Genomic DNA, 11980 nt, shown 5'->3' with positions numbered 1-11980 from the left:
TCGATACTGGAAGCCCACCAGTGGTTTATGCTAACTCGATAACCATCTGTTAATAGTACTTGATTGAAACATATTTGATCACAGTGTTACATGGATAGAAAACATTCAATTAAACTCTTTCACATGAATGTATTTTTAAATTCCCAGAGGAACTGGCAGATTATTTTCCGGATCTTTCTCGATGCTGAATGGCATCCAAACGGAAAGAATTCCGCGTGTGTATGTATGTGTGTGTGTAGCGGCTGCTTCGAGATCTTCCCGGGGAACCGTTTGTGGCATCACTCTCCTCCTGATGGATTCATGTCTAGCTAAGGTGCACAAACAGGCTCTTGGTGACACCGTTCATCAGCGCTTTCATGATAAACGAAGAGCTTCACCACAACAGCGACAACATGCTCCAATCACTGTTCAATTAGAACTGAGTGGATTTCCGAGCGGCGCTCGCTATACCGATTGGTGATTTCAATAGCCTGTTTTGAAAGCAATTTTAGGACTATTAAAACAAGTTTTTGGATCAAAAAGTAACAAGTATATAACGCGTAGACATTTTATCTTTCGAATGAAGTGTTTATCATACCAATTCGTTCAGTTGTTTAGGAGCTATTAACGCTCAAAATCTCGGTTTCCGGCGTAACGCTTTCGTTTTCGAAACTTTGATTTTACACCCCTTTATAGAAATGAAAGACGTAGTCCTACGTCAAAAATATTCTAGGCATCCAATAATTGAATATTTGCTTGTCGTGTTTTGTGTAGGAAATATTTGATCAGTACACGTTGACCAAATTTTATCTGTCAAAAAGAGTCAAATATTTGGCTTCGGTGACACAGTGTATGAGCACCCTAAGGCTTTGGACAAGTGGTGTGTTGCTTAAGGTGGCCGTACACTGTTTGCCCGGAGGTCAAATATTTGATATTTTTTGACAGATAAGGTTTGATTTGATATTTGTACAAACACTATTTTGTTTGCCACTCTTCAATTTTCAACAGTAGTAAACAATATCAAACACCGAACATGGAAAAAATCAACTGAAATATTCAAGGTAACCTAACCATGTACCGACAGGTTCGAAGAACAGACTGGAAAAATATTCTAGGCATCCAATAATTGAATATTTGCTTGTCGTGTTTTGTGTAGAATATATTTGATCAGTACACGTTGACCAAATTTTATCTGTCAAAAAGAGTCAAATATTTGGCTTCGGTCAAACAGTGTATGAGCACCCTTACTCTTGAGCTGAATTCTCAAGTCTGATAATCAATATAATCGATATTTTTTGTTTAATTAAAAAAACTCTTTTTTTTGTTCTGGTTTGGTATTTTATTGGTAAACATGTTGGTATTATTGCTGTTGGATTTCAATAAAAAATCGTTGGATTGATTTCGTAAATTCATAACAATATTTCTACAAGTGTTTCCTATCAGATTTTTAGTTGGATACAAAAATACCTAAATCCACCTCCAAATTCCCGGCCTTAAACATTCCAATTTGACACTTGCAATAATAAACAAAATTAACATGCATAAGTTTCAATGTGTGCGTGTGCGATTGCCTCTCTCCTCATTTGTTTATTATTTCCACACATTCTTCATACTTCGTTCATAAACAGTGTGCGTATTGCGCCTCAAACGTAATAGCAGTGTTTGTACTATTCCGAGTCTCTGGCCGATGCAGCAATGCTGTGTAGTAGCAGTCGAACCGTGTTCCCGATCCAGTCTGGGCCCATTGCGATCGGAGCTAGTTACGTGTGAACGTTGCCCGAAGAAAGTCGTTTTTTGTAGCGCGTCGCTCTGTCGTGGACTTGGAGATTGCAACCAGCAACGTTGTGCGGGTTATTTGTGTTTGTGTGTGTGCATGTGTTTCCTTGTGCAAAAATAAAAAAAAAGTTTTCTCGCAGGTTGCAGCAGAAGTCAAAGGTGGTAAGCACGAGTATTTTCTCAACGCTGCCAAGTTGTCTACCACTCGTTAGGATTGTGATTGGTTCATGCAAAAAGTGTTCTTGTTTTCGGTGAAGCTCAAATCAATCCAAACCAGTGACGGGGCAAACCTGGAAGGAAAATCGCGCAAAGCTGCACAAGTGAGAGAAGTTAGAAAAAAAATACATCCCTACCGACGATACAGAGAAGAAGAGGGTGTTTTGATCTTGATCAAACGGAGCGCTCTCGATTTATTGATTTTTCTCGGCCATAGCTAGCGCTAGAGGAGACGCAACGGTGTGTACACGCACGGGAAATAATTGCGGAAAGTTGATGTCTGGTGCGTCATTTGGAAAGCAAGCTGTGTTGAGTGTGGTCACCGGGTTTCCGTGAACGAACCGCGGCCACGGGTGACTAGCAGCAATCAATCAATGGTGTGTTGTTGTTGGGTGGGAAATTGAGAGTGAAATTTTCACCAGCCCGGAAAAAGGGTTGGTCCCGTAGTGAAGTGCGGAGTGGCTGAAAGAGTTTCTGTGTAGTGTATTAGGATCTCCGTAGCCGGAAAGTGGAAATCTCGGAGGAAAAAGAGTAAATTATAACAATGAAATAAATAACGGAACGGTGCAACGGAAGCGACAACAGCAGGAATCTCAATTAACGTAGCCGAACGAAAAGGGAAACGAAATTAGCATGTGGATACCTACGAGCAATAAATTTGGAGTTGGTAAGTTTCATTCCCGGAAAACACAAAAAAAAATCGATAGCTACCCTCGGCACAATCAGCTGAGGCGAGTTGCCGCAGATCTTACTCATTGTTTTGAACCAAACAACTGTACGGCTATCAGGAAGTCTCTATTCTGGTGCCCACTTAGGAGACAGACCATAAATCATCGCCCTTCCAGCGAGAGCGGGCGGACGGAAGCGAGATAGGAGATCAATGTGAGATGATAAACATAATCTTTTCTGCCGCGCGAAGAAGAATTGAATAATTGAGCAAGGGTATAAGACGACGACGACGACGGACAAGGAAGCGACAAACAAGAGCTGGGAAAAATTGTGTTATCGTTAAAATACAAGTCTCTTGTTCCTGGCAAGGATGCCAGCCTCAGGATATGATATTCTTACAAAATATTAGCAGATTCATCATTGCATGTTTCTAAAAGTGGCAATTCAAAAGCATTCAGATGTCGCCCACTTACACTTCACTTTTTTTTTGTCAGAACACGATCCCGTTCATGGTCCATTCGGAGTAGTGCGGAGCAACAATGGTTGTACAATTTACACGCAGTCGAGTATCGGTGCTATGTTTTTGTTGACACACAGCATGCAACAAAAGCGACGCAACAACTTTTTTTTGCCGTCCAATTCGCGGTTTTTTTTTGACGTAGAACTACGTCTTTCATTAAGGGAACCAAATCAGAACTTTTGCCACGAACGGATTTTGGCGATTTACATAGGGGCTGTCCACATACCACGTGGACAATTTTAGGGAGGGTGGGGGTTACGAAAATGTCCACGCTTGTCCACAGTGAGGGGGGAGGGGGTTTAGATAATGTCCACGTGGACACGTGAAGTATATTGAAAGGGGTGTAAGTGACATCGATTTCTCTACATCGACTCTCTCTTTTGGTCATAACTTAACACATTCCCAGCTGTATTTGACAATGTGTCAGGGCCTCATCTATCGGATTCTATAGCAAACTAAAATTGGAACGTTTTTGCAGTTGAATTATTACCTAAGGTGAAAGTTGTTGAATAGAAATCGATCAAATCTAGGTTATCACGACATCGAGCACGTTGTTTGGTCGTGCGAGGTGTATCTGGTCGCCAGATCGAATTTAGAAAACTCCCTTCGGGCCCGAGGAAAACAGCCCAATGTGCCGGTAAGAGATGTGTTGGCTCGGTTAGACCTTGATTACATGTCCCATATATATGTTTTCCTTAAAGCTATCGATCTTCGTGTGTGATTGTCCCTATATCCTTATACCCTTCTTCCCTTCCTTTGCGGGTAATTCGTCCCCTTGCTATAAATAGTAGAATGAGGTGAAATGTAAATACACTATAGATATGCGAATAGATTTAAGAATTGAGTGTTCATCAACATTGTTACAATTTCCTTATATCCCATCCTTCTCCTAAAAATATGCCACCCTACTAATCTCGAGTACACTGCGAGTAATCGGTTTTCCACCTTACTAACCATAGATGTAAGAAAATTGTTTTTCATTATTGATATCTGGTAATTTTTGTAATACGCTTCTAGTGGGTTGCAAGGTTGCAACATTTACACAACCCGTTTGAATTTGACTCGATCAGATGAATGAACGCAATATTGTGCTAATTTCAAATCCGACCGGATTCCGGAATAAGGGTTTATTTTATCGAAAAACATTTGAAAGAACGCATCTCAATGTACGATTCGTTTCATAAACGCAACGAAAATGCATGACTTGACTCGGATGGCACCCACTGGAACTGTAGTCTTCTCAACGTAGGTATAACTTGCATCATTTTTATTAGTACATGGTACTTGATTGAGATTTCTATGTTGAGGAACACGCCTTGAATGTATTCAGGAGTGTAAAGCTCTAGAATACGCGTGCAAGTCGAACTCAAACCCCTAACATGATAATGTGTGACGCTAACCACTCAGCCACGGGAGCACAAAAATACATATCTGTAGCAAATTGTGAAGAGCAAATCATTCACAATAATGTTGATTTAAAAAATATTGAACAAGTTAATAAAACCTCGAAGCAGGTTCTCTGGGTCTGGTAGGACTGGAAGGAAATCTGTATTATGAGCTTCTACCAAGCAACTAGTCTCGTTGAATTCCAACAAGTACTGCTCGCAGCTGAACGTATCAAAAACTGTAAGATTTCTGTAAGACGAGAAAATATTTCGCAATCCGCGATCATGAATGTACATGAATGGATTCTGAGACATATTACGTTCATTTTAGAATTTAATAAAATTGAATGGAAATTTTGACTTGGTGTTATTTGATTACTTGATTGATTACACGTACTCCTGACCCCGACTTAACTACTATGATATAACCGCTAAAATTGATCATTATAATATAAAATAATGATTAGATATAACCTTCCTTAAAAATTTGAAATTACATAGAATAGATATTTGATACGGAGGAGTAAATTTTAATTAATAATTATTTAATTTCAAAGTGTGTTCAATCCACCAATCCATTGTCATTATCCCTTCCCAATAACGAAGCACAAAGTTTAATGCAGTCAATACAAATAACGTTTATTCGGTTGAGTGATAATTCGGGTGTGTTGAACGATCCAAAACTAGCAATACAGAGTATCTTCGAGCTAAAGTACATTTCACTTTCAAAATTGTACGTTATATCGAAGCATAACAAATAACTCACAAACGTAGTCTATAATACATTATTGTGTAGCCGTGAACAAAGGGAAAGAAGAAGAACGAAGGGGAATATTTGCCTAAAGTATAAACAGTGGATCTCGCTGGGGCAAACTATCAGCCTCGTTCTGTATTCATAGCAATGAACAACGCTTGTTCTTCCTTGTTTTGCGTCATCACATGTCTTCGTTTCGGATTGAGCTGTGGACGCGACCAAATTAGGGGCTGTCCACATACCACGTGGACAGAAAAAGCATGATTTTAGACACCCCTCCCCTTCCGTCGACAAGCGTGGACATTTTTATACCCCTCCCCCTGTTGTCCACGTGGACATTCCTACAGTTTTTGGAAAAAAAAATCAAGAAAATTCTATTTTCTCGCTTAAATTTTATTTCAAGTTTGATTCTATTTTCTTTTCCATGTTTTATTCATATTATGCATATTATATATGGATTCACTGGCCCTTAAAAGCAGAATTTCGTAAACAATCGACGCCATATGGAAGGTTTGCTGTGAGGGGCATTTGAATGTAATTTGAAATGTTATGAAAAAATTGACATTATTTTCGCATGACAAAACATTGATTAAATTACAGAAAAATAATTTCTTCAAATTATATTTTATACCTGTTGTCGCACTCAGTGCGAAACTTCCATTGGAATCCTTTTGTTTATCCAATTTCATGATCAACGCGAATCAAACAATTTATTGAAGTTCCCCTCGATTTTATTTGACGTTTAACACGCCGGACCAGTTAAAACGCGAATGTCGATAACTGGTCTTCCCTTTTCGCATAGTTAATGAATGTTTACGGTATTAGCCTCAGGGCTAGAAAAGAACGCTTCAGCTAGACCCGATGTCATCCAACGAAACGTGAAACAAGAGAAAACTCTTGGGCGGTCCGCAATGTGTTAAAGTGATGGTGTTAATATAATTTGCGATCACTTGTTTTGTAATGACCAAACTTATAAAACAGCCATATACTAAATTTACGACCTTAAAATTCGAAATATTTATGAAATTTGTCAGGTGATTTTTGATGATTTGGATGATGAGGTGATTTGGATGAGATTAAAATCAATGTCCACTGAAAAACAAATTTACATTAAAAAAATCTGCGTTCAAAACGATCAGAAAAACCGAAAAAAAGATCGATTTTCATGATTTTTGGAGTACAAATGAGAGGCTCAGAATGCAAGGGGTGTTATGACTTGATCGATTTCTCTTCATCAACTTTTTATTTAGTTAATAACTCAACTGCAAAAACGTTCCAATTTAAGTTTGCTATAAAATCCGATAGATGAGGCTCTGACCTATCTTCCACATTTTCAAATACAGCTGGGAATGTATTTGCAGCTAAGTTGTGACCAAAAGAGAGAGTCGATGTAGAGAAATCGATCAAATCACTTACACCCCTTCCATTCTAAGCCCCTCAAATAATTAACCCAAAAAATCGGAAATCAGAGATAAAAATATCGATCTTCTGAACATAGATCCAAGAGCGCCCAATCCTAGTTGGAATTCATCGAGATTATTGGTTTGTTAGAAGCTCATAAAACAGATTTGCTTCCAGGCCCACCAGACGCAGACCATGACTTCCTTCAGGCGAAAACCTGTGTTGGGGTTCAATTCACATGCCCAAGATTTCTTTAACTCAACATAATTGTGATTGATTTGCCCTTCACAATTCGCTACAAATATGTATTTTCGTTGCGTTTATGAAACGAATTGCACATTGAGATGGATTCCGGAATCCGAATAGATTTGAAATTAGCACAATGTCGCATTCTTCAATCTGATCGAGTCAAATCCCATCGGGTTGTACGAATGTTGCAACCTTGGATTGCAGAATGCAAAAGTTGATCTCGTTCGGATTGCGATATGTTAAATCCGATCGGGATCCGGAATGTGGGTTAATGAGTAGTCCATACATTGAAGCGCTTTTCTTACCCATGCTTCATCAGGTGCTCATGAACGGTGGTTTTAGAGAACTGTAGCAAATCTACTAATACATGTGTCGTGTACCGAGGATTAATCTTGATAAGTGTCTCGATTTGATTGTCATCTGTAGCAACATGAACTTTTCATATAACCTAATAGAATTATATTATAAAAATTACCAGATATCAATAAAAAACATCATTGCAAGAAATAGATCTCCAGAGATACGGTCCGTGCACTTATGCAGTGGCGTAGCGTGACCGGGTGACACCTGAGACGGATGTCTTGGTTGCCATCCCTCCAATCAACCCCTGTTATCAAGTTTTTTTTGTGTGTTAAATGTAGGCAGCGTTTCTTGAAAGATTTCATTATGATTTTCACTAGTCCAATGATGGGTATCGTCCACGTGATTTCAGGGGCATTCAAATACCTACGGAATATTGGTATCTCTAACAAAAACTCACTTTCTGAAACTTCGTCGTAGTAATTTTTTCAGTTGCAGAATCGACGTTTTTAGTTCACTGTCAGATGTTAATAACATGCGCCGAGCTTGAATTGCTTCAAAAATTTCGGCTACTTCTTTGGACGATTTTGACCGCTCTTGTATTTCCGATAAAAACGACGAAGTACTCCAGCATTCACGCCTTATTTTTTTCAGTCATTTTTAGTCTAGTTCTTCCGCCTAGCTTGTTTATCTGATGACGAATTTTCCTTTCAGCAGCGAACCCGTAATCGTTGAATGGTCTTTTCGGCTGAATCGTGAATTGAAGGCGATCGAATTGTATGCCGTTAAGAACGTGATTGTGGTGCTCGAAGATTACAATCGTCACAAAACCTCAGAGCTTCATAGAGAGATAGTGGGTTCTCGTCAAGTGGATCTTGTAGAAGACGCAGAAAACGACAGTTGATGAAGGAGGTCGTTACCCAAATCAGCAGTCTAATTTCCCATCTAAACAAAAATTGTTTTATATGGACCATACCATTTTCAATATTGACGTGTGGGACAATTTCAAATATTCGATGATTGTGCGATGCAACCAGGAGTACTGTCGAACATAATCCCATATTGTTTCAATGATCTATTATACAAAACTATTTCCTACTTTACATGACCCATCAGGATTCAATGAACTCGTTTTGCATCTCTAGAGAGAGATTACATACTTGCGATATTTGATATTTTGTGGTTTGTCTTCCATTTTTCCAAACATCGGAGATGTTCTTTAACACTACACTACGCCACTGCAAATATGAAATGTTTTTTTTTGTTCGTTTCAATTTTCGGAAAACCTGTAGAGATTTCGAAAAATAGAAACGAAGCAGTTTTGTCATCAAAAGCGGAAGCTGAAAACCCGCACTTAAGTCGTGATTTTCAATACTCCAACATTTTTAGTGTCTTTGGGAGTCTTTGTTCTGACGGAATCTATGGGCCTCCATTACCGATTAAAATGAATTATTCGATCCAAGTTCATGTGCGTTTCTATCAGAATATACATTTCAGGGAAGAGGTTCAGTTTTATGAAAAATATGGATGTTTGACCAGGCAACACTCTCAGGCAACTTAGTATTTTTATTGATGAATACAGAATTCTCAGGGTGGGCGTATAGTTTTGAAAATCTTGTGAATACAGAACAGATCTCATTCAATTTTGACTATAAACATGAATGTTTTACATAAAAAATACTTACCGTGGACTCCACGTGGACATTATCTAAACCCCCTCCCTCCTGACCGTGGACAAGCGTAACCTCTACCCCCTCTAAAATTGTCCACGTGGTATGTGGACAGCCCCTTACTCACTCGCTGATGTCTCTGGAATTGCAACCATTGCATCAAACTGACACCATTGTATTGAGGTTCTGAGCTAACCTTTTTTCAAGCAGAGTTAACATTGTTTGTTTTTCGTCATCATAAAGGCTTCATTGGTGCCTTTGACATTGCATCAATGCATTAAACTGGCGCTATGGCGAAGCAGGCGTTAAGGTTGTGCACCAAAAAAATATTTGGGCAATACCAAGCATTTTGAATGTCGTGCTGGAATGTTATAAGTTATTTGGGTTCGACAGTCGCAAAACTGGATTACATTTGCGCTAATATTGATCATAATGAAGCAATGCTACTCTTTTCGAGGTTGCTAACAGAAAGAGTTTATTTCGTTTATTTAGTCATCAAGAAAGTAAATAATTCGTCTAGTGATTCTACAATTAAAAAAAATACTTCAGAGCGATCAAACCATTCTACTAAACAGTTATTTCTAAAATTTCACAGCATTATAAAATAATATTCGAAGTTATAAACAAGCGACAATATATAAAATAACAGCATAGTTCTACGCCAACAATGCGGTCGTGTCTTGGACACAACCTCCTATATATTTTTTTGCTTTTGTTCACCCATACATTGTATGTTAAAAGTGTACACCTGATGTGAAGTGCACAAATGCACACAACACTACCACGCGGAGATTGTGACAGTGTTGACAGATCTCTGGTGATTCAATTCGGGATTGAATGCGGCACTTGTTTTTGCTGCAACTTTAAACAACGCCTGCCAGGGTTTACTATATCTGTGCAATTCCAAAAGAAATCATCCTTAAAAATGCAGATTTTAAAAACATGTATTTTAATTTCGAATGAAAGTTCGTAATCTGTTTGGGTTGGAGGAAATATGAGTTTTCAACAGCAATTGGGAATTTTTTGACTCAAGTTTAACTTTTGAAAAGGGCGTATCGATTTTAGTAAAAGGAATCTTTGATAATTTGTATCTCAAAAAGTATGAGTCGTACCGAAATAGTGTCTAAGAAAGAGTTATAGAGTATTGATGTTTAAACGTGAAAAAATATACACTGAGAAAAAATTAATACCCTTTTTTTATTTACAAAATAGTTAGTGTGCATTATCTAAAATACGTATATGATACGTAGATGATAAAACTATTTTTGACGAACTTTGGGTAACATCGAAATTTTATGAATTTTCGAAACTTCAAATTTTTGTATGTTAACAATATTATTATTTTTTATGTTTGTAACTTCTACTTTGAAAACTATTCATGTTTTGATTATGTAGTACGAATAATAGTTGAAAAGTTTGTATTAGGATAGATAAAGCTTTTTCAATATCGTTACGTTTTGTATTAACCCACGTGTCTTCAAATGTTTTTTTTTTTTAATGTAACATATATTTTTACCAAAACGATGTATTTGGAAAAATTGTTGGAAATTATAAGCAAATTCATAAAATTTTAAGAAAACAAATATCCAGATTTTTTTTTCTGCATAGCATTAAGGACCGCTCACGAGTTTTCTCGTGCTTCGCGTTCCGTCTGTTACGGATGGATCACAAAATAACCCGTGTTTTCTACACTTGATGGTGGCCAAGAATCTAACAAGGCCTACCGATGGCTCGCCTTCGTCTCATCCACACCGAATGAAACGATCTCATTCGTGGAATCCGAACAAATGAAACGTACAAGTTTGCCCCAAAACGTACGGTCCCATGCCTAGGTCTTAGAAACTTCTTTGCGGTCCTTAATGAGTAAGAGCCTAGAGCCTATTTGTGTTGCTAGTTCACATGCACGGATAACTTGTTCCCATTTGGGTTGCGAGACTTTACTTCAAAGAATAATACGAAAAGGGAGATAACTCCTGTATCTTTTCCAGTTAGTCCAATCTCAATCCTTTCTCTCCTCCTTTTTTTGTCTTTGCTCGTCTTTTAAATTCTTTCAAACAATTGAAAATTTCGACCCTATTCAACTCCTCTGTTAAATTTCCATTAAGGGTCGTTTCCAATTCGCCCTAGCGGATGGCTCTTTTGTTGCGACGACGAGAGACACAACTTAACTCTTTTTGTTTCGGTTGGTGTCACGACTAATAACTAAACATTTAAGGTAGCATGCTTTACCTGGACAATTAAACCTAACACATGCTTTCCGAATACACTGCGTTTCACAACTATAGAACCACTCATTTTTTCTGAGTTTCCAGAGATATGCAAGAAGTCGGTTGAATTGAAGTATATAGTGTAGAATTCAATAACTATCTTGATTTATAAGAATGGCCATTTCAACTTTATGGTTGTGTTCAAGCGCGAAACATTAAAAAAACTAAAATTCCAGTGTTTCATAACTATAGAACCAGATGGAAAAACTCTCACTCCTTTACAAAATTAACGCCAATTTAACATGAATTACGATAAGTTTGAAATTCGTAGATCATCTTTAGTTCTCAATCAGTTCAAATAACCCATTCGGGGTGGTTTCGACCAAGCTGCGCCATATTGCAATACGTATTTCATTCTACACAGAGGATACTGATCGTTTAAGCTCAAAAAGGCCTGGTTTAGATAGCTTACCATAAACACGAATGAACAGTTAGAAGTGCAACGAAGTACTTCAGAATCATTCACTGCTGTTTTTGCATCAAAAACAATTTAATGATTGGGTTATTTGGCATCAATTCATAAAATCCGGATGGTTATGGCTTGGTTAGGGGCTTCAGATTCCGGACTGGTCAGCTTGTTTACCAAATCAAAACTCTGTCAGAAACTTATGAGGAGTGATCGCACGAATAGTAGATGCAGCTTACAAGCAGTATGAGGGATTTGAAGAGATTAAACGAGCAGTATCTTCTGCGTAGAACAAGATACACACTACAACATGGCGCAGCTTGTTGTAGCCACTACCCCGAAAGGGTTATTGGAACTGATTGAGAACTAAAGATGACATATGAATTCG

General features: G+C 38.1%; 1 protein-coding gene across 4 annotated transcripts in view; it reads left to right on the top strand.

Moving 5' to 3' along the window:
• Positions 1–1688: 1688 nt before the first annotated feature.
• LOC129762241 (dedicator of cytokinesis protein 3) overlaps positions 1689–11980 on the top strand; it is a 148584-nt gene continuing 138292 nt past the window's right edge. For 3 of the 4 annotated variants that reach the window (XR_008740588.1, XM_055760314.1, XM_055760312.1), the window contains exon 1: positions 1689–2638. Coding sequence is in view for 3 of the 4 variants with exons in the window: in XM_055760314.1 (XP_055616289.1) it covers positions 2605–2638 (34 nt within the window). In the remaining variant the exon portion in view is untranslated. The remainder of the gene's footprint in view (positions 2639–11980) is intronic. The other variant, XM_055760313.1, reaches the window with a different exon arrangement.

This window comes from Toxorhynchites rutilus, chromosome 1 (assembly GCF_029784135.1).
Source record: "Toxorhynchites rutilus septentrionalis strain SRP chromosome 1, ASM2978413v1, whole genome shotgun sequence".
Lineage (NCBI taxonomy): Eukaryota > Metazoa > Arthropoda > Insecta > Diptera > Culicidae > Toxorhynchites > Toxorhynchites rutilus.
The sequence above is the reverse complement of the archived record's forward strand: the minus strand, read 5'-3'. Positions and strand labels throughout refer to the sequence as shown.